The 19,918-nt window shown below is 46.7% G+C and overlaps 1 protein-coding gene across 1 annotated transcript; it reads left to right on the top strand.

The window, feature by feature from the left end:
- Window positions 1-260: 260 nt before the first annotated feature.
- Window positions 261-848, top strand: LOC136499897 (uncharacterized). Its single transcript, XM_066495393.1, has one exon. It carries the CDS (start codon window positions 261-263, stop codon window positions 846-848), a length of 588 nt encoding a protein of 195 aa, XP_066351490.1.
- The last annotated feature ends 19,070 nt before the right edge of the window (window positions 849-19,918 follow it).

The raw sequence follows: 19,918 nt of genomic DNA, 5'->3' as shown, positions 1-19,918 counted from the left end.
CCTATCCACGAACAATGCCGAAGGGAAAGACGGTGGCTTACGGACGCCGAGTGGCTGCCTCATGATCTTCAAAGGGTTAGCAACCTATGACTCCAAGCACCGCTAGAAGGTCGCACACTGCGTGGTCTATATGACCAAACCATCCACGCCTACCTTCCTCCGGTGGTCGGAGTCCGCCATAACCTTTGACCGGACCTGACCACCCAGAGAGCATCCCACAACCGGGGAGATATCCGCTTGTTGTTGACTCGATCATCGGCATGAAGCGGCTCACCATGGTATTGATGGATGGAGGCAGCGGCCTCAACATCATGTACACCGAGAAGCTCGACGCTATGGGTGTCGACCGAGCACGCATCCGGCCGACCGAAGTGCCATTCCACAGCATCATGCCTAGAAAGCAGGCCATGCTGCTCGGGCAAATCGATCTACCCGTCGCCTTCAGGGGTCTGTCAAACTATAGGATGGAGACCCTCACCTTTGAAGTGGTTGGGTTCCATGGGACCTACCATGCCATTCTAGGGCGACCATGCTACGCGAAGTTCATGGCTGTCCCCAACTACACCTACCTCAAGCTGAAGATGTCAGGCCTGGGCAGGGTCATCACCGTCAACACCTCCTTTCAGCGTGCCTACAAGTGTGAAGTCAAATGCTGTGATCATGCCGTAGCAATCATTGCCTCCAGAGAGCTCGCGGCCCCTAGGAAGGAGGTCGCCAAAGAAGCACCTGACCCCAAGCGGTCGACTGGGTCCTTCAAACCAGTGGAGGGCTCTAAGGAGGTCCTCATAGACCTCGACAACACCGAGGGCAAAACGATGCGCATAGGCACCACACTTTCCTCCAAATAGGAAAGCGTGCTCATTGGCTTCCTCCATGCCAACAGAGACATATTTGCATGGAAACCCTCAAACATGCTAGGCATTCTAAGGGAAGTCGCTGAGCACGCCTTAAAGATATGCCTAGGCTCTAGGCCGATGAAACAACACCTGTGTCGCTTTGACGAGGGGAAACGTAGGTCCATCGGCGAGGAGATCGCAAAGCTTTTGGTGGCCAGATTCATCAAGGAAGTGTACCACCCAGAGTGGTTAGCCAACCCTGTTCTTATATGAAAGAAGAGTGGGAAATGAAGGATGTGTGTTGACTATATGGGTCTCAACAAAGTGTGCCCAAAGGATCTGTTTCCTTTGCCACGCATAGACCAAATAGTCGACTCTACCTCGAGGTGCGAAACCCTCTACTTCCTTGATGCGTACTCTGGGTACCATCAAATCATGATGAAAGAGTCCAACTAGCTCGTGACATCTTTTATCACCCCCTTTGGATCGTTCTGCTACATCACAATGTCATTTAGTCTGAAGAATGCTAGGGCTACGTACCAGCGTTGTATGCTCAAGTGTTTCAAGGACCTCATCAGGTGGACCATTGAGGCATATGTGGATGACATTATGGTCAAGTCCAAATGGGCTGACCACCTCATAGCCAATCTTGAGTAGACTTTCACAAAACTCTGAGCGAATGCATCAAACTCAATCCCGAAAAGTGTGTTTTTGGGGTCTCGAGGGGTATGCTACTCGGTTTCATCGTCTTCGAGTGTGGCATGGAAGCCATCCTGGAAAAGATCTCAGCCATCATGAGGATGGGTCTGATTTAGAACATGAAGGGGTACAACAAGTTATAGGGTGCCTCACCATGCTCAGCTGCTTCATCTCACGCCTCGATGAATGAGGTCTCCTCCTTTATCAAGTTTTGAAGAAGGCCAACTGCTTCAAATGGACGTCCAAGGCCTAGGAAGCACTTAACATGGTCAAGCAGCTTTTGACAAAGGCCCCAATCCTGGTTCCTCCTACCAATGGAGAACCTCTTTAGCTCTACATTGTGGCCACCACGCAAGTGGTTAGCACCTCCCTGGTAGTGGAGCAAGAAGAAGAGGGGCACTCCCTCAAAGTATAGTGCCCTATGTACTTCATTAGCAAGGTCCTATCCGACTCTAAAACCCGCTACCCCCAAATCTAGAAGCTCCTGTATGCTGTCCTCATTGCCAAGAGGAAACTACGCCACTACTTTGAGTCACATCCGATGACAGTCGTGACGTCCTTCCCCCTCGGCGAGGTCATCCAAAACTAAGATGCCATGGGAAGAACCACAAAGTGGGCACTCGAGCTGATGGGTTAGGGCATTGCGTATGCCTCTCGAACGGCCATCAAGTCCTAGGTTTTGGCTAATTTCGTCGAGGAATGGACTGAGGTCCAAATGCCACCAACAGTCGTCGATCAAGAGTATTGGACGATGTACTTCGATGGATCGCTGATGAAGAAGGGCACTGGCGTAGGGCTGGTCTTCGTGTTGCCCCACGGGGTATGCATGAGGTACGTGGTTTGCCTCCATTTCCCCTCATCCAACAATGTGGCCGAATATGAGGTGCTCATCAATGGCCTATGCATTGCCATCAAGTTGGGCATCCGACGCCTCGACGTTCGAGGAGACTCCCAGCTGGTCGTCCATCAAGTCATGAAGGAGTCAAGTTGCCACGACACCAAGATGGTTGCATACTACCAAGAAGTCCACCGACTAGAGGACAAGTTCGATGGCCTCGAGCTCAATCACATCTCGAGGCGTCTCAATGAGGTAGCCGACTTGCTTGCGAAGACGGCGTCCGACCGAGAACTGGTGCCAACGGGTGTCTTTGCCAGTGACCAACACAAGCCCTCGGTTCACCACGAGGGGTCGGAATAAGCTAGTGATGGTCCACCCAATCCAAGCTCGGGGGCTGACCAACCATCAGCTCCATCCGGCCCTGAAGTCATGGAGCTTGAAGAGGACCCAGTGATAGAGCCTGACCCTCTAGTCGACTAGAGGATGCTCTACCTCAACTACCTCCTCCGTGACGCGCTTCTAATGGACAAGATAGAGGCTCGATGGTTTGTGCACTATGCCAAGTCCTTCATCCTTGTGGAGGGCGAACTCTACAAGCGGAGCCCCACCAAGATCCTACAGTGCTGCATCCCCATCAAATAGGGAAAGCATTTGCTGAGCGATATCCATGGTGGGGGCTGTGATCACCATGCCAAGCCTAGAACCCTAGTCAGAAACATGTTCCAACAAGGCTTCTACTAGCCCACTGTAGTAGCCGATGCCAAGCAGATTGTACGCACCTATGAAGGGTGTCAGTACTATGCTCGGAAGACCCACCTACCAGCCCAAGCACTCCAAATGATCCCTATCACATGGTCGTTCGTGGTCTAGGGACTCAATTTGGTCGGACCTCTCAAAAGGGCGCCCGAAGGTTACACCCACTTGCTTATCACCATAGACAAGTTTACAAAGTGGATAGAAGCCCAGTCGATCTCTGTGATCAAATCCAAGCAAGATGTGTTGTTCTTCCTCAACATTGTCCATTGCTTTGGAGTCCTAAACTCCATCATCATGGACAACGGCACGCAGTTCACCAAAAAGAAGTTCCTCTGATTCTGTGATGAATACCACATCCAGGTCGATTGGACCACCGTCGTGCACCCTCGAACAAACAAGCAGGTCGAGCACGCAAACGACTTGGTCCTATAGGGCCTCAAGCCTAGGATCTTCAACCAGTTAAACAAGTTTGGAGCACGCTGGGTCATCGAGCTACCTTCAGTGCTCTAGAGCCTGAGGATGACCCCTAGTCGAGCCACCGGCTAGACACCCTTCTTCATGGTCTATGGTTCCAAGGCTATCCTCCTGATCAACCTTGACTATGGAGCGCCAAGGATCAGGGCGTACGACAAACATGGAGCCAAGGCGTCCCTTGAAGATGCCATGGACCAGCTAGATGAAGCACGTGATGTTGCTCTCCTCCACTCAGCCAAGTACCAGCAAGTGTTGCGATGGTACCACAGCTGTCGAGTGCGGGGACGAGCCTTCAACGTCAAAGACCTAGTCCTTCGCCTCGTCTAGAGCAACAAGGACCGCCATAAGCTCTCCCCACAGTGGGAGGGACCATACGTGGTTGTGGAGGTGCTCTATCCAGGCTCCTACAAGCTCTCCTCACCGTGGGAGGGACTGTACGTGGTTGCAGAGGTGCTCCATCCAGGCGCCTACAAGCTCAAGACCAACGACGGTGAAGTCTTCACCAATGCCTAGAACATCAAGTAGTTACATCACTTTTACCCCTAATAAACACACATTTTCTCTTATCAGTTTCATTATCAAAACTTCCCCATCCTTTGTGACATCCGACCCCAGCAATGGCAAGGGGTCAGGCCTCACTCAGGGGCTGATATGAACGTATCTATCTAGCAAACATTCCCTATGCATGCCCCCCTTTTTCATGTTAATGCATAGGAGCTAGGTTTATGGGAACAAGCTCTGAGTATAACTGGCTGGACTGTGGGAAACCTACGCCCCAATGGCTACGGTGTCTTTGCTCACCAGCATGATTAGAATTGGCTCACTCGCAATCTAAGCTTTTACAACCTTAATGACGGAAAGGGTCAGAACGCACTAACTTTTTATGCAAAAAGGGGAGAAGAGCTAAGAAGCCGTTTGCTATACCAAAATTTAAGAACTTGTCCATTTGTTACAAGTTTTCTCCGCATGGCTTATCTGCCTAACTCAATTCTTGCGTGGGATGTCCTCATCCTTTATCTCCACAAGAAAGTCTCGCCAGGGTAGGTAACACAAGTCGACCGGATGGCTTGGCCACAACCGAGGAACAGGTAGGGAGCAGACAGGATCCCGCTCATATCCGATGGAGGCTTCCTAAACCCATCACTCTTACCATCAAGGTAAACTCGGTGCCTAGGTCGATTGAACAGCTCAAAACCGCTGCCGAGAGATGAGCACCCTTACTTTACGCATTAATTTCACTACTAAACCTCTGACCCTAGCAATGGTAGGGGGTTGGACATCGCTCGGGGGCTGGCGAGAGTGTGTATTCGCTAGACATTTCTCTTTGCCTGGCCCCTCCTTACGTTAAAAAATTAGAGGCATGGTGTGCAGGCACAAACTTTGAGTAAACCTGGTCGGACCGCTAGGACCCAATGCCCCAATGGCTACGGCATTTTTGCTCACCAGCATAATCAGACTCTTTGTCTCTGCACTCCAAGCTTTAGCCTCCACCTTCTCGGAAGGGTTTGGAGGGGCCCACCTATGGAATCTCCATCAAGGCGAGGTTGGCAGGTCACCCAAGTCGATCGGACGGCTTGAGCCACTGCCGAGAGACGGGTACAGAAAATTAGGATGCCACATGCAGGTTACTCTGGCCCTGTCATGAACGTCAGGCCCGGACCCCACATAGACACATCTGGTAAGAACCTCTCGAACCTGTCACTCGAACCATCGAGATGGCGGACTAGAGGGGGGGTGAATAGTCTTTTCTAAAATTAATTGTGTCGGCTAACCGAAACAAGTGCGTAATTATAACTATTGGTCTAGCCAAGACTACACCCCTCTATCTATGTTCTCTAGCACGTTCCAAAGATACTAATTAAGCAACAAAGGTGCTGGGCTAGCTAAAGCTCACCTAATCAATTCTAGGAGCAAGGTCACACAAACCTATGCCACTAGTACTTTAAGCAACAAGGGAGCTCCTACACATGCTAGTAAGCAAAAGCACAAAGCCAAATAAGCTCACTAGCAATGCTCAATAACAAGGCAACCAATGCCAAATTAGAGAGCGTGATTACTTAGTTACACAAACTAAGCAATGTGACTAACAAGGTTACACAAACCAAATTAGCCACGCAAGGGAGCTACCTCTATGCTACACAAGCAAGAAGATAATTAGCAAGTTACACAAGCTAACTAATTACTAAAGCAACAACACAAGCTCCATGTATATGAAAGTAATTGCAAGCTTGTGTAACGGGGATGCAAACCAATGGGAAGAACAAGGTTGACACGATGATTTTTCTACCGAGGTTCATGTGTTTGCCAACACGCTAGTCCCCGTTGTGTCGACCGCTCACTTGGTGGTTTGGTGGCTAATTGGCATCACCCGCAATCCCGCACATCGAGCGCCGCAAGAACCTACCCCAGAAGTAAGGGTAGCTCAATGACACGCTTTACTAAAGTTGCTCTTCGTGGCTCCCGTGGGGCGAGCATAATGCCCCTCACAAAGCACTTCTCCGGAGCACCGCACAAGCTTCTTGCGGGCTTCGACGGAGACCACCACCAAGCCATCTAGGAGGTGGCAACCTCCAAGAGTAACAAGCACCACTGGCTTGCAACTCGATCACCTAGTGCCACTCGATGCAACCTCACGATGCAATCGCACTATAATCGCTCTCTCACACAATCGAATGATCACTATCAAGTATATGTGAGATGGAGGGCTCCTAAGCACTCTCAAGCATGGACACAAAGTCCCCCAAGGTGCTCAGCACCAGCCATGGCCAAAGGCCACTTCTATTTATAGCCCCAAGGGCTAAACTAGCAGTTACCCCTTCACTAGGCAACTGTCGGGTCGACCGGACGCTCCGGTCGTGTTGACCGGATGCTGGACCTCAGCGTCCGGTCGCCCGATGATAGCCACGTGTCACCTACGTTCAATAGCATTCTTCTAATCTCAATGGTCATCTTCTAACTGGACGCAGTAGCTTCAATTGACCGGACACTAGACCTTAGCGTTCGGTCGTTTATAGTAAGGTACCGACCTTGACTGGACGCGTCTGGTCACACGTGATCAGACGTAGCCCAGCATCCGGTCAAACTCCAGCTCCTATGTCATCATGCATCAGCCTGACTGGACGTGCCCTGCCAACGTCTGATCACTTCTAGTGCCAGCGTCCGATGCACCCAGTGAGACTCTATCTTTTCTATGTAGGGCGCCGGTGGCACCGTCGGACTGTCCGCACTCTACGGGCAGACACTCTACCGGTGGAGTTTCTTCACCAAGTTGATCCATATCAACTCCAACTTCATCTCCTTTGTAAATGTGTCAACACCACCAAGCATACACCATCATGTGTATGTGTGTTAGCATTTTCATAATCATTTTTCAAAGGATTAGCCACTCAACTTGCCACGCCACTCAATCCTAGCGACGATGCAAAGTTAGATCACTCGAGTGACACTAGATGACCGATATGCAAACAAGTTTGCCCCTCTTGATAGTATGGCCATCTATCCTAAACCCAGTCATAAACTTCTCTACACACCTATGACCGGTGAAATGAAATGCCCTAGGTTATACCTTTGCCTTGCGCATTCCATTCCATCTCCTCCTATGTCGATGCAACACATGCACCAACATGATCAACAATGATATGATCCACTTTATATCATCATGTGATCATATTGGTTCATCGATCTTGACTTCACTTGCCCTTCACTGTTGCCATCATCCATCAGTGCCAAGTCTTACTCAAGCTTCACCGCCACACGGTCCATCACTCCAAAGCCTTCAACTTGCCCTTCACGCTTGCAACCAGTCCATCAAGCCAAGTCTTGTATTGATCTTCTCCACCTTGATCACATGACTCAATGTCATGTCTCATGTGCATTTAAGCTCCTTCATCATCACATGTGTGAGCTTTGCAACATCTCCAAGCCATTTTCACCTTCATGGCATATGTTTCTCACACACATGTATCTATGTACTAATTACCTGTGTATCTCACATAAACACAATTAGTCCACCTAGGTTGTCACTTAATTACCAAAACCACATAAGGACCTTTTAATCTCGCCCTTTTTGGTAATTGATGACAACTCTACAAAGATATGGAAATTAAGCTCTTTTGGATTCATGTTTCTTGCCCAAGCAATTTTACCATGTGTAAATGATTTTGGACAAGTACCACAAACCCGAAATGGTAGTATTAGCTCCCCCTACATATGTGCTAGAGTATTTAGTTTGAAGCTTGCACATATGCATAGATTGAAATTGTGGGAGAGTAATTACTACAAAATGATGCTAAGGTGTATAGAATAAACCTTTGAAGTGTGTACCAATCGGAGTTGCACCTTTAAGTTCATCCTTAGCACCATGGTTAGCTAGATATCACTTGGCAATAAAAACACTAGATACCTTGTGAGATCAACATTAAAAGCAAGGTACTAGCATTACTTGAAACATACCAAGTGTCTAGCTATCATCCTATGCATGCTAGTTATCAAATCATCATTCAAGTTCTACAACTAGCATACCCCACACAAGCATGCATATTGAATTTGAAAGCTTATGCAATGCAAGCAAGCACATGAATATGCACATATCAAATGCAATCAATCAAAGTTCATGAGCTTGCTCCCCCTACTTGTGTGCTTCTCTTGTCCAAGAATTTTGATCCATCTCTTTTCTTCAATGTTGCTCCCTCTTTGTCCATGTCCAACCTTTATTTCTTTTATATCTCATCTCTCCCATTGTACAATCTCTCCCCCATTCAATCAAGCTTTCATATCTTTGTGTAATCTCTCCCCCTTTGTCATCAATTTCCATAAAAGGCATGCTTCTCATTGATGCAAAGGTATGCATTTGGGGTAGATGGTTGAGGCTTGAATCTTGCATTTTTATGGACATCACTTGATTGTTGGAATGACACCATTTGTAAATACCACTTGTAGCTTGTACCACTTGTATCTTGTGTAGGGCTTCTTGAGATACCACACATAAGATTTTTTATCTTGTGATCAATTTGTGGGACACCTCCCCCTATGTGATAGCATGGGTCATCCATTTGATACACTTGAGCTCTTGTAGGTGAGGGATGCATTCTTCATTTGATGATCACTTAAAGTTGAGGATCACTTGTGGAACCATCGTCTTTCATGGTTGATACTATGTATAGATACCACTTGTAGGAAGTGAATACTATTTGAAAGAATCTTCTAGTATGGAACCACTTATTTGATTTATCAATAAAGACCATTTCTTGAACATTTGCTATCTTCATGAGTATCACTTATAGGATATCACTTGTGAGTTGATCTAGACATTATTCGTAGATTCTTGATAAAATACTTGAGTCTAGATACCATTTGAAACAAACTAGATATCCATTTGCATTATTATCTTGTGCTTGTACTCTTATCACTATCATGAGCTTCTATGATTGACTTGAACTAAAATGATTTGCCTAAGCTTCCAAGTTCGGTTTGAACCAATGACAAGCTTCTTCACACCTCTTGCAAGGGTTATCTTGCCAATGTTGTACTTGTCACTTGTTAGCAATCCAAATTAAGTCAAGTACTTGGGTTCACTAGCTCATGAACAAATTCATGTACTAACCACTAGATCAAGTAATCATTCAAACAATAGTGGTAGGCTATGAATTTAAACATTTCATTTGTTATGCATGATCCTATGAAGCATGTACTATATGCACTAACCACATACTAGTAAGGGGTGAAATGACCATGCACATTACAATAATACCTTTGCTATGTCAGAGTAGAGAATAGTCACATAGATTCCAATTCAATACTCCAATAGCAATGTGAAGTCCAATTATAAGCTTGGTGAAGACCAATAGATACCATGTTGAATTTGATTCTTCACCCATATGAAATGAGTACCACTTATGATCAAGTGCACTTTCTTGTTGTGGTTGACTTGCTTTATCTTTTGATCTTTGCTTGCTTGAGAGTATCAATTTGAGAATACCACTTGAAATATCATGATTAGCTCTCTTTTGGGTGTTGCTTGCTTTTCTTGATCAACCCTTTTGATTGCTTCAACTAAGCATCTCAAATGTTCCTCGGATCACCACTTCCATGTTAGCCTTCCAAGTACCACACTTGGTTTACCTACACATAGGCGGCAAGCCCCTACACTAGGGAGAAGTGACCTCTCTCTAAGAATTATTCTTGATACTCACTTGAAATGACTTGATTGATTGATCCAAGAGATGGACTTAACTTGGTGAGTAACCTTGATTCCTTCCTTAAGTCCTTTTCTTTCTTCTTGTTTAAGTTCTTTTCTTTCTACCAAATGATTTCCAATAGTCACTAGAACTTAACCTTCAACTTCATCTTGAGTTTGATCTTGATCTTCCAATTTGAGTACCAAATATGTGCAAAATACACTCCACAATCAAATGGCCTTGTACTCTTTTCTTGTCATGCTTCTAGATCATCTCAAAACCAAACTTAGGTACCTTAAACACTTGTAAACATGTTTCCAACTTAAGGACCTTTCAATCAAAGTGACTCTAGATCAACCAAACATTTGTCACTTTTCTGACAGATTTTGTACCCTTCAATGAAATAAGCATATCTCCCAAAGTACAAATCCAAATACCATTAAATTTGGTGGAGATGTTCTTTACTAAGTTATTTAGCAGCTGTAAAAATTTGAGCTTCATTTGACTTCTAGATTGCTGCCATATTTCAATTCTTCCACCACTGCTACATGCTGAAAACTGCTGCACTATAGCTGACAAGATCCACTCCAAAACCAAAGCATTTCTTATCCAATTTTCATGAAATTTCTACAGCATCTTATACCATAAGTCTAGAGCATGTACACCAATTTTCATGACAATCCAATAAGTTTTGATCACTCAAACATGGCTAAAATCACAGCTAGCTCAGATTTTGTAATATATGACAGATTTCAACAATTGAGCTATACTTCATCAAATGTGAATCAAACTTGATACTAACTTGTTTGAATACTTCCATAAGACATATATCCATTCAAATCACTTACTAAATGTCATCTCATGAATTTATCCAACACAAATCAATCCAAACTTGATTACTAAGCAATTATCCATTCAATCATCTTATAGCAAGCAACATTGCATATTTATCCAATTCAATCAACTCATATGCACCGAAATGAAATGATTAACAAGAGATATATCTTGGTTAGCTCATGATCATTCAACTAGCAAGCTTCAACTCAATTATTTGCAAGTCATCAAATATATCCAATGAATCACCAACAACTTGAATTATAGCACTTGTATATTGATAGCACTTGGACTTCACTCAATTTTTACTTGGCATTGGGTTTGTATGTGCACTAGGCTTCATAACTTGTTTCAACATATGATGAACAATGTGAGATCAATTGAATCAAGTTTCCAATGCCGATGGTACCTACAAACAATCATCCACTTTTTGATGGTACCCAAACAAGTTTGGGTTCTCTCAAGTTAGGAGCAACATACTTAGGCAATACCTTAGTATAAGTAGCGGGATGTTTTACAATTGCAATCAATGAGGTACCATTGCCATCCTTCCTAAGCATATCATAATCATCAATTGAAATAGGCTTAGAAATTTTACCTAGGGGACATGAATGTGCCATGTGTCCCCTTTTCCAGCATGAGTAGCACTTTCTCTTTGCTTGAGCCTTCTCTTCTTTGCTCATGTGGTGCTTCTCATTGCCTTGCCTCTCATGGATTGCTTGAGCCTTCTTCTCAAGCTTGGTAGGACACTTAGAGGAAAAGTGTCCCACACTACCACACTTGAAGCACTTGATGTGAGCATGATCTTTCTTCTCATCTTCATTCTTGCTCATCATCTTGGCATCTTGAGTTTGCATTGAATGCCTTGCCTTTCCACCCCTTCTTGTTTTCTTCTTCTTTATCATCAAATCACCACCATCTTCATGGTTGATCTTGATTTGAACTTGGGGTGTCTTCTCTTGCTCAACTTGTGGCTTTGGTTGAGGCTTCACTTGTTGCTTCACCAATTGCTTGGTTGGGCACATTGAGGTAAGATGACCCCAAGTGCGGCACTTGAAGCACTTGACATGCTTTAGCCTCTCTTCTTCTTTTATATTCTTGAGCTTCTCAATGTTAGGGCAACCATTTGCAAGGTGTCCCGCTTCATGACACTGGTAGTATATGGTATGAGAGAGCTTTCTTTGTTGTAGCTTCTTCATCATTCTTTCTCTCTTTCTTTCACCCTTTGTCATCTTCTTCTTGAAGCCAAGGCCACACTTGTCACCATAGTTTCTTTGAGTCTTCAACATGTGCTCAAAGGTGACTTTTGAGTTGTAGCACCTCTCTAACTTATTGCTCAATTTCTTCACTTCACTTTTAAGCTCATTGTTCTCCTTCAAAAGGTTAGTCTCACAAGACATAGAAGTAGAACAAGCATCTATTTGTGAAGAGCATGGCATATCTAATAAATCATCACAAGAGGTGGATACATGCTTCTTGCCTACATCACAAGGGTTAGCAATAGTATGTGATTGATCAATTGACCCATGTGATGAACTCTCATTGTTTTTAAGTTTCTTTGTAAATACTTTAATGAGAGAAGCATGTTGTTCTAATAATTCATCATGAGATGCAAGTAGTGTCTCATGATTCAATTTAAGCTCATCAAGTGAAGATTTACATGCATCAAGTAATTTCTTATGTTCTTCACAAGAGTTCTTTAGAAATGAGTTTTCATTTTCTAATTTCAATGTTTTAGCTTTCTCGTTTTCTAAAGACATGGTCATGCTAGCAAGTCTACTAACAAGCTCATCATATGAATCAACATGATCAACCACATCATCATTTGATACCTTAGTGTCACCTTGTGACATGAGACAATGTGGTGTGGTGGTTGGGCTTGTAGTAGCATCATCATGGCTTGAGCATGAACCATCATCACCATCAAGTGTGCATGGGGTAGCATCATCACTTGCAACACTTGTGGCATCATCATCAACGTTGTCAAGTGAACTTGTAGTAGATCGATCATCATCATCATCACTTGACCGTGAGGTGGAGCAATCTTTCACAATCACCAAATTGTGATCATGCTTGACACCCTCATGCACCTCCTTCTTGGGCTCATCCTCCTTCTTGAATTTGCCATCATCCTATGTGGAGGAATCACCGAAGGTTTCCTTGATGGACTCCCATATCTCACGAGCGGTCCCCTTGTAGTTTACTTGCTTCATCAAATCAAAATGTAAAGCATCCAATAGAAAACAATAAGCATGTGCATCAAATTCATAGAGGACTCTTTGAGCTTTGGTTAGAGTTCTATGATCCAAGACATGGGTGAGACCACTAGTGACAACCCACCAAAATTTAGATCCCTTTGCACGAAAATGATCAAGCATGTATTTTTTCCAAAGTGCAAAGTTTGTGCCATAAAAAATGTGTGCCTCACAAACATCTAGCCCATTAGACACCATCCTCTCGGGTCGATGAAGACCACAAATGAGAGACCGGGCTCCGATACCACTTGAAGGGTCGAGATGGCGGACTAGAGGGGGGGTGAATATTCTTTTCTAAAATTAATTGCGTCAGCTAACCAAAACAAGTGCAGAATTATAACTATCAGTCTAACCAAGACTACACCCCTCTATCTATGTTCTCTAGCACCTTCCAAAGATACTAATTAAGCAACAAAGGTGCTGGGCTAGCTAAATCTCACCTAATCAATTCTAGGAGCAAGGTCACACAAACCTATGCCACTAGTACTTTAAGCAACAAGGGAGCTCCTACACATGCTAGTAAGCAAAAGCACAAAGCCAAATAAGATCACTAGCAATGCTCAATAACAAGGCAACCAATGCCAAATTAGAGAGCGCGGTTACTTAGTTGTACAAACTAAGCAATGTGACTAACAAGGTTACACAAATCAAATTAGCCACGCAAGGGAGCTACTTCTATGCTACACAAGCAAGAAGATAATTAGCAAGCTACACAAGCTAACTAATTACTAAAGCAACAACACAAGCTCAATGTATATGAAAGTAATTGCAAGCTTGTGTAATGGGGATGCAAACCAATGAGAAGAACAAGGTTGACACAATGATTTTTCTCTCGAGGTTCACATGTTTGCCAACACGCTAGTCCCCGTTGTGTCGACCGCTCACTTGGTGGTTCGGTGGCTAATTGGCATCACCCGCCAAGCCCACACGTCGGGCATTGCAAGAACCTACCCTAGAAGTGAGGGTAGCTCAATGACACGCTTTACTAAAGTTGCTCTTCGTGGCTCCCGCGGGGCGAGCACAATGCCCCTCACAAAGCACTTCTCCGGAGCGCCGCATAAGCTTCTTGCGGGCTTCGACGGAGACCACCACCAAGCCATCTAGGAGGTGGTAACCTCCAAGAGTAACAAGCACCACCGGCTTGCAACTTGATCACATAGTGCCACTCGATGCAACCTCATGATGCAATCGCACTAGAATCGCTCTCTCACACGATCGAATGATCACTATCAAGTATATGTGAGATGGAGGGCTCCTAAGCACGCTCAAACATGGACACAAAGTCCCCTAAGGTGCTCAGCACCAACCATGGCCGAAGGCTACTTCTATTTATAGCCCCAAGGGCTAAACTAGTCATTACCCCTTCACTGGGCAACTGTCGGGTCGACCGGACGCTGGACCTCAGCGTCCGGTCGCCCGATGACAGCCACGTGTCACCTGCATTCAATAGCATTCTTCCGATCTCAACAGTCATCTTCTGACCGGACGCAGTAGCTTCAACTAATCAGACACTAGACCTCAGCGTTCGGTCATTTATAGTATGGTACCGACCTTGACCGGACGCATCCAGTCGCACGTGATTGGACATAGCCTAGCATCCAGTCAAACTCTAGCTCCTGTGTCATCATGCGTCAGCCTGACCAGATGCGCCCTACTAGCATCTGGTCACTTCTAGTGCCAGCGTCTGATGCACCTAGTGAGACTCTGTCTTTTCTGTGTAGGGCGCCGGTGGCACTGTCGGACTGTCCGCACTCTACGGGCGGACACTCCGCCGGTGGAGTTTCTTCACCAAGTTGATCCATATCAACTCCAACTTCATCTCCTTTGTAAATGTGCCAACACCACCAAGCGTACACCATCATGTGTATGTGTGTTAGCATTTTCATAATCATTTTTCAAAGGATTAGCCACTCAACTTGCCACGCCACTCAATCCTAGCGATGATGCAAAGTTAGATCACTCGAGTGGCACTAGAGGACCGATATGCAAACAAGTTTGCCCCTCTTGATAGTACAGCCATCTATCCTAAACCTGGTCATAAACTTCTCTACACACCTATGACCGGTGAAATGAAATGCCCTAGGTTATACCTTTGCCTTACGCATTCCATTCCATCTCCTCCTATGTCGATACAACACATGCACCAACACGATCAACAATGATATGATCCACTTCATATCATCACGTGATCATATTGGTTCATCGATCTTGACTTCACTTGCCCTCCACCATTGCCATTGTCCATTGGCACCAAGTCTTGCTCAAGCTTCACCACCACGCGGTCCATCACTCCAAAGCCTTCGGCTTTCCCTTCATGCTTGCAACCAGTCCATCAAGCCAAGTCTTGTCTTGATCTTCTCCACCTTGATCACATGACTCAATGTCATGTCTCATGTGCATTTAAGCTCCTTCAGCATCACATGTGTGAGCTTTACAACATCTCCAAGCCATTTTCACCTTCATGGCATATGTTGCTCACACACATGTATCTATGGACTAATCACCTGTGTACCTCACATAAACACAATTAGTCCACCTAGGTTGTCACTCAATTACCAAAACCACATAAGGACCTTTTAGCCTCTTCGATGAGGCGGTCCTAGCTCTCCTTCTGCTCGGGAAGGAACCAAGATTTCTCCTGGCTGCGAGCAATGAGGGACTGAAAGGAGATAAGGGTCAGACCACAAAAAATACATAAAGGAAGAAGAGAGCAAAAGGCAAGATCAAGTGAATACCTAGCCAGTGGGAACGATGACTTCACATAGGGTGCCCCTGTCATGGTCCAAGGCCTCCAGCATGGCCGTAATTCCCATGTCAAGACTCTCCCGCTCCATGCACTCGGCGGCATCGTCGAGGGTGAAGAGTGTTGACGACAGGTCCTGCGGGTTTGTCCACCAGAGTAGAGGCTCGCCCCACGTGGGTGAGTGGTTGCCTCACGATGTCAGGGCCAGGGACAACTCCCTGCTGGTCCCCTTGGCAACCACCATGATGTTCGGGGATCCCTTGGCCATGTCCCCTTCCGTCCGGCCCAAGACAGGCGCCGTTGCTTTGGTTGCCGATGGCGCGGGTCATACCATTGCCTCAGACGCCGCCATGGTAACGCTCGGCTACAGCCCATCCATCACAGCCGCCGCCACCTCCATCTACATTGGTGGGGCCTCATTCGGCTGCGTCGTGCCCATCGTGGTCGGTGCCACAAGCGTGGTCAAAAGCTTTGTCTGACCCATCATCGGTAGTGGCACCACCTCTGTTGCCAATTCCTTAGCGACCTCCAAGGGCATCCTTCAAGCCCCCGCGTCCACTTACCCCACCGAGGGCACGGGCACCAAAATGGGTGACACCTAACTGGCCGGCGAGGCAGTAACACCAGTGCTCCCGCCCGAAGCAGGTGCGACATCGATCGGCAGCCGCCACCTCACTTGAAGGGTGACACTCTTCTTTGGTGCCAGTGCCAAAAGATTGCACCACCTCAAGACGCTACGAGAAATAAAAGGCATAAGTCACGCTGAAAATAGAGAAAAATAGAGAAAATAGAGGAGCTGGTGACTTACACCGGTGCTGTTGGATGGCAGACATGTTTGGGGGGCAAAACCCTAGACCTCTGCTCTGCCTCGTCGGGGCAAGGCAGTTTTGAGCCCGCCCCCTACTCCCGGGCAGAGGAGCTCACTTCCCTTGTATCTAGGGGCACGGCGGTGGAGCCACCCTCCTCTGTTGGCACCTTAGGTGTAGCGGTAGATCTGCCCACCTCTGTTGGCTCTTGGGGCGTGGCGGTGGAGCCACCCTCTTCCTCCTGCACCTCGAGCGTGGTAGCAGATCCGCCCACCCCTACTGGCGCTTGGGGCAGGCCGATGGTCTGGCCTGTCTCCACCGGCCTCACGGACGCGCCTTCCCCTCCATGAAATGGGAAGGGTCCCGACCCCTACAAGGATGAGCGGGTACCTGTCAGCATATCCTTGCTCATCAGGTCATCCTGCTTGGTGTTGGCAACTACCTCATCACCGTCCTCCTCATCATCGTCATCATCACTGTCAGTGTCCTTCCCTCGCTCCTGCGCTAGTAGCTTCCACAACCTCTTCTTCCTCTCATCCTTCTTCACCTTCCTCTGCCACTCGGCCTCAAAGTGATTCGCCGCCCTTACTAGACCCCCCATCTCAATGTCAGTATCAAGGGGTCGGGAGTTCAATTGAAGAGGAGGCAAGAGGAAAGAGAACTTATGAAGACGATGTAGCCTGGTTTCGGCCACATCGGAGGGTGCCCTAGCACCAGATACACAAACTCGAGGGGTGCACTGACATTGTCCCGTGAAGGCTCCATCGCCTCCTTGATGCACTGTGCTACTTTAGAGGGGGAGAGCACTCCCTCGATGAGCGATGTCCTGTCGAATGACACCTCGGGCACCATCACATACAACGATAGCATGCGCCTCATCAACGATGCCACCCTTCTCATGTGATAGGCTCCAATGACGCCCGGCCCCTTTAGGCCCCTCTCCTTTAGGATTCGGATGCTGGTGAGGTAGTCTCGGATCCTCTTCTTGTCCTTCTCTGGGACACCCCACTTCCTCCATGAGTCTAGGACCTCTTCGACTAGGTGCCCGGTGAACTCTAGCAGGGGGCGGCTGCATCATTCTTGAGATAGAACCAATGCGAATGCCACCCCTTGTTGGAGGTCGATAGATGCATTAACAGGTATTCACCGACCTGGTTGTTCCAGAGTTGCATGCCAGCGCATCCCATCGGCGTGTTCAGCTCCTGCTTCTTCTCCCGCTTCTTCTGAAGGGTGACGGCGAAGAAGTACCGCCATAGGTTGAAGTGGGGACTAATCCCTAGGAATCCCTCAAACAAGGCGATGAACGCCGCCATGTACTAGATTTCATTGGGATTGAGGTGCTGCAACTCAATTTGGTAGTAGTGCAGCAACCCCCAAAAAAATTTGTGAGCAGGGGTAGTGTCGGTGCAGAAAGTGACCAACACGTAAATATTTGTAGTTTTGTCGTATGTTGTGATTGGAGGTGGCCTAGCACTTAATGACACAAGGTTTATACTAGTTTAGGCAACATGCCCTATGTCTAGTTTGAGTCGGTTGGTGACTTTATTTCTGAGCCCAGGTGCTCAAAGTTTGTTGTGGGGTTACAAACGAGTAGGAGTAAGGTGGGGGTGCAAAAGGTCCAGTCGGACTTTGGTCAAAGCGCCAAGAGTGATAGGAGCTCCTACGTGCATATGCTCTATGTAGCTTTAGAGCCTTTGAGTTCTAAAGTCTAGTAGAGGGAGTTGGAGTGAATCGTGTGTTGTTGTTGTTGTTGTATCGATCGTCTGTCAATCGAGTCATCCTCTTTTTGGAGAGAGCGCATCCCCTTTTATGAATGAAGGGGATGGCCTTACAAGTGAGAGAGAGAGAGTGTGCTACTAAGTCTTGTTGCCCACGCCATCGGGTACAAGATGATTGTAGGCGCCCATAATACTATTAACGTCAGACGCATGTGGAAGGTTTTACCGTGTTTCACAGGTATGGCAAATGCCAGCGCCCACAACACTGTGGTTGCCCAAATGCATGTGGGGGCCTTACCGCGTTTGCCTAGTATGGGAATTGATGGCGCCCACAATATTGTAGGGCAAATGTTGGCGCCCTCAACACTGTTTAGGTTCTGACATGTCTAGAAGGTTGTAGAGCACCCTTCAGACATGGTCTGACAGAATTGTCTTGTTGGCGTGTAGGGTACAGTCCTTGGTACTGCGGTTGTCTCGAGTGTCCTAACTTGCTATGCTTGTTTCTTAGGCCCTTACAGAGCGGGCATCCCTGGTCAGATGGTCCTAGTTGGCTCCAATTGCGCCGGTCGGAGAAGAGCTATGAGCAGGGGTTTGGTGTATCCTCGGTCGAAGACGCGGGTCAGAGTTAGAGCATGGAGGTGGGCGTTGGCTAGGCCTTCTATCGGAGATGCGGGTCGGAGTCAGAGATTTTGGCTAGGCCTCTAGTTAGAGAAGCGGGTCAGAGTCAGAAGCGAGCGGTGTTCCTCCTTGGCCAAGCCTCTCGGTCGGAGAGGTGGGCTAGAGTCAGAAGCGAGCGTTGTTCCTCCCCAGCCAGGCTTTCCGGTCGGAGACTAGATCACCCTTCTAGCATGTCGTTAGGTTCCTAGGCCGGCCCAGGTGTTGCGCGTCGTTCGCAACGTCGTCTGCTGGGCCGAGCTTTTGCATACATGCCACATATTACATAAAGTTCACAGATACATTTCATCATCAGAGTACGAATAAATATTACAAACCAAGTTTGATAAATAAAGTGGAAGCAAATAAGTTGAAAGATAAAGTTTCCAACATAGTTTGATACAGTGCTAAACCAGATCATGGTCCACAAAAGCAAGGATAGGAATTTCTAAAGAAGCCTGCCCAAGGCTTACTCCTCATCCACAGCGGGATAGAAGCAACTCTTGCAATACCCATGATACATAGTGCCATCTGCAACAATGGGAAATAAAACCCTGAGTATGAGAAGGTACTCAGCTAAACTTATCCGTCATGAACCAGAAATAAAATGACTCCAAGGATTATGCAAGGCTGTATAAGTGGACGTAACTTGACAACATTTTTGCGTAAAAGCAATTAAATCATGGTACAGTTACAAATTCTTTACCAAGTTAATTATAACTGTTCATTTCTAGGTTAGCAACTATCCTCTGCCAAACATGTGGTCTATCATTTAGAAGCATACAATAGTAACCATAGCAGGTATTGTAATTCCCTTTTTCATCCGAACCATCATGTTTCATAACACAGTTACTACGATGTTGGGACTAGCCAAGTTTCTCACTATCCGGGAGAGACAGCGATTCGAATCGATATCAACCAGCTGCGAATTTATTCCTAACACAAACCTAGGTCTACCAGCCACGATAGCCTTAGGTCACCTTTGGTACAACTCCGGTACACATTTCATAGGTCCGTACTGCGCCGCACAATCTGGAACACTAGATGCCAGGATCCTCAGGCGAAGCCTGCCCTTGGGCTCAGTCTGATCGTTCCCCGGAAGGAGCACACAATACAATGATTCCTGGCC

The sequence above is a fragment of the Miscanthus floridulus genome, chromosome 13 (genome assembly GCF_019320115.1).
Source record: "Miscanthus floridulus cultivar M001 chromosome 13, ASM1932011v1, whole genome shotgun sequence".
NCBI classification, from domain to species: domain Eukaryota; kingdom Viridiplantae; phylum Streptophyta; class Magnoliopsida; order Poales; family Poaceae; genus Miscanthus; species Miscanthus floridulus.
Note: the sequence above shows the minus strand (reverse complement) of the source record. Positions and strands in the feature narration are given on the sequence as shown.

Excerpts from the sequence above, each read along its gene's own strand:
- LOC136499897 (XM_066495393.1), top strand. The coding sequence starts at position 261 with ATGAAGCGGCTCACCATGGTATTGATGGATGGAGGCAGCGGCCTCAAC.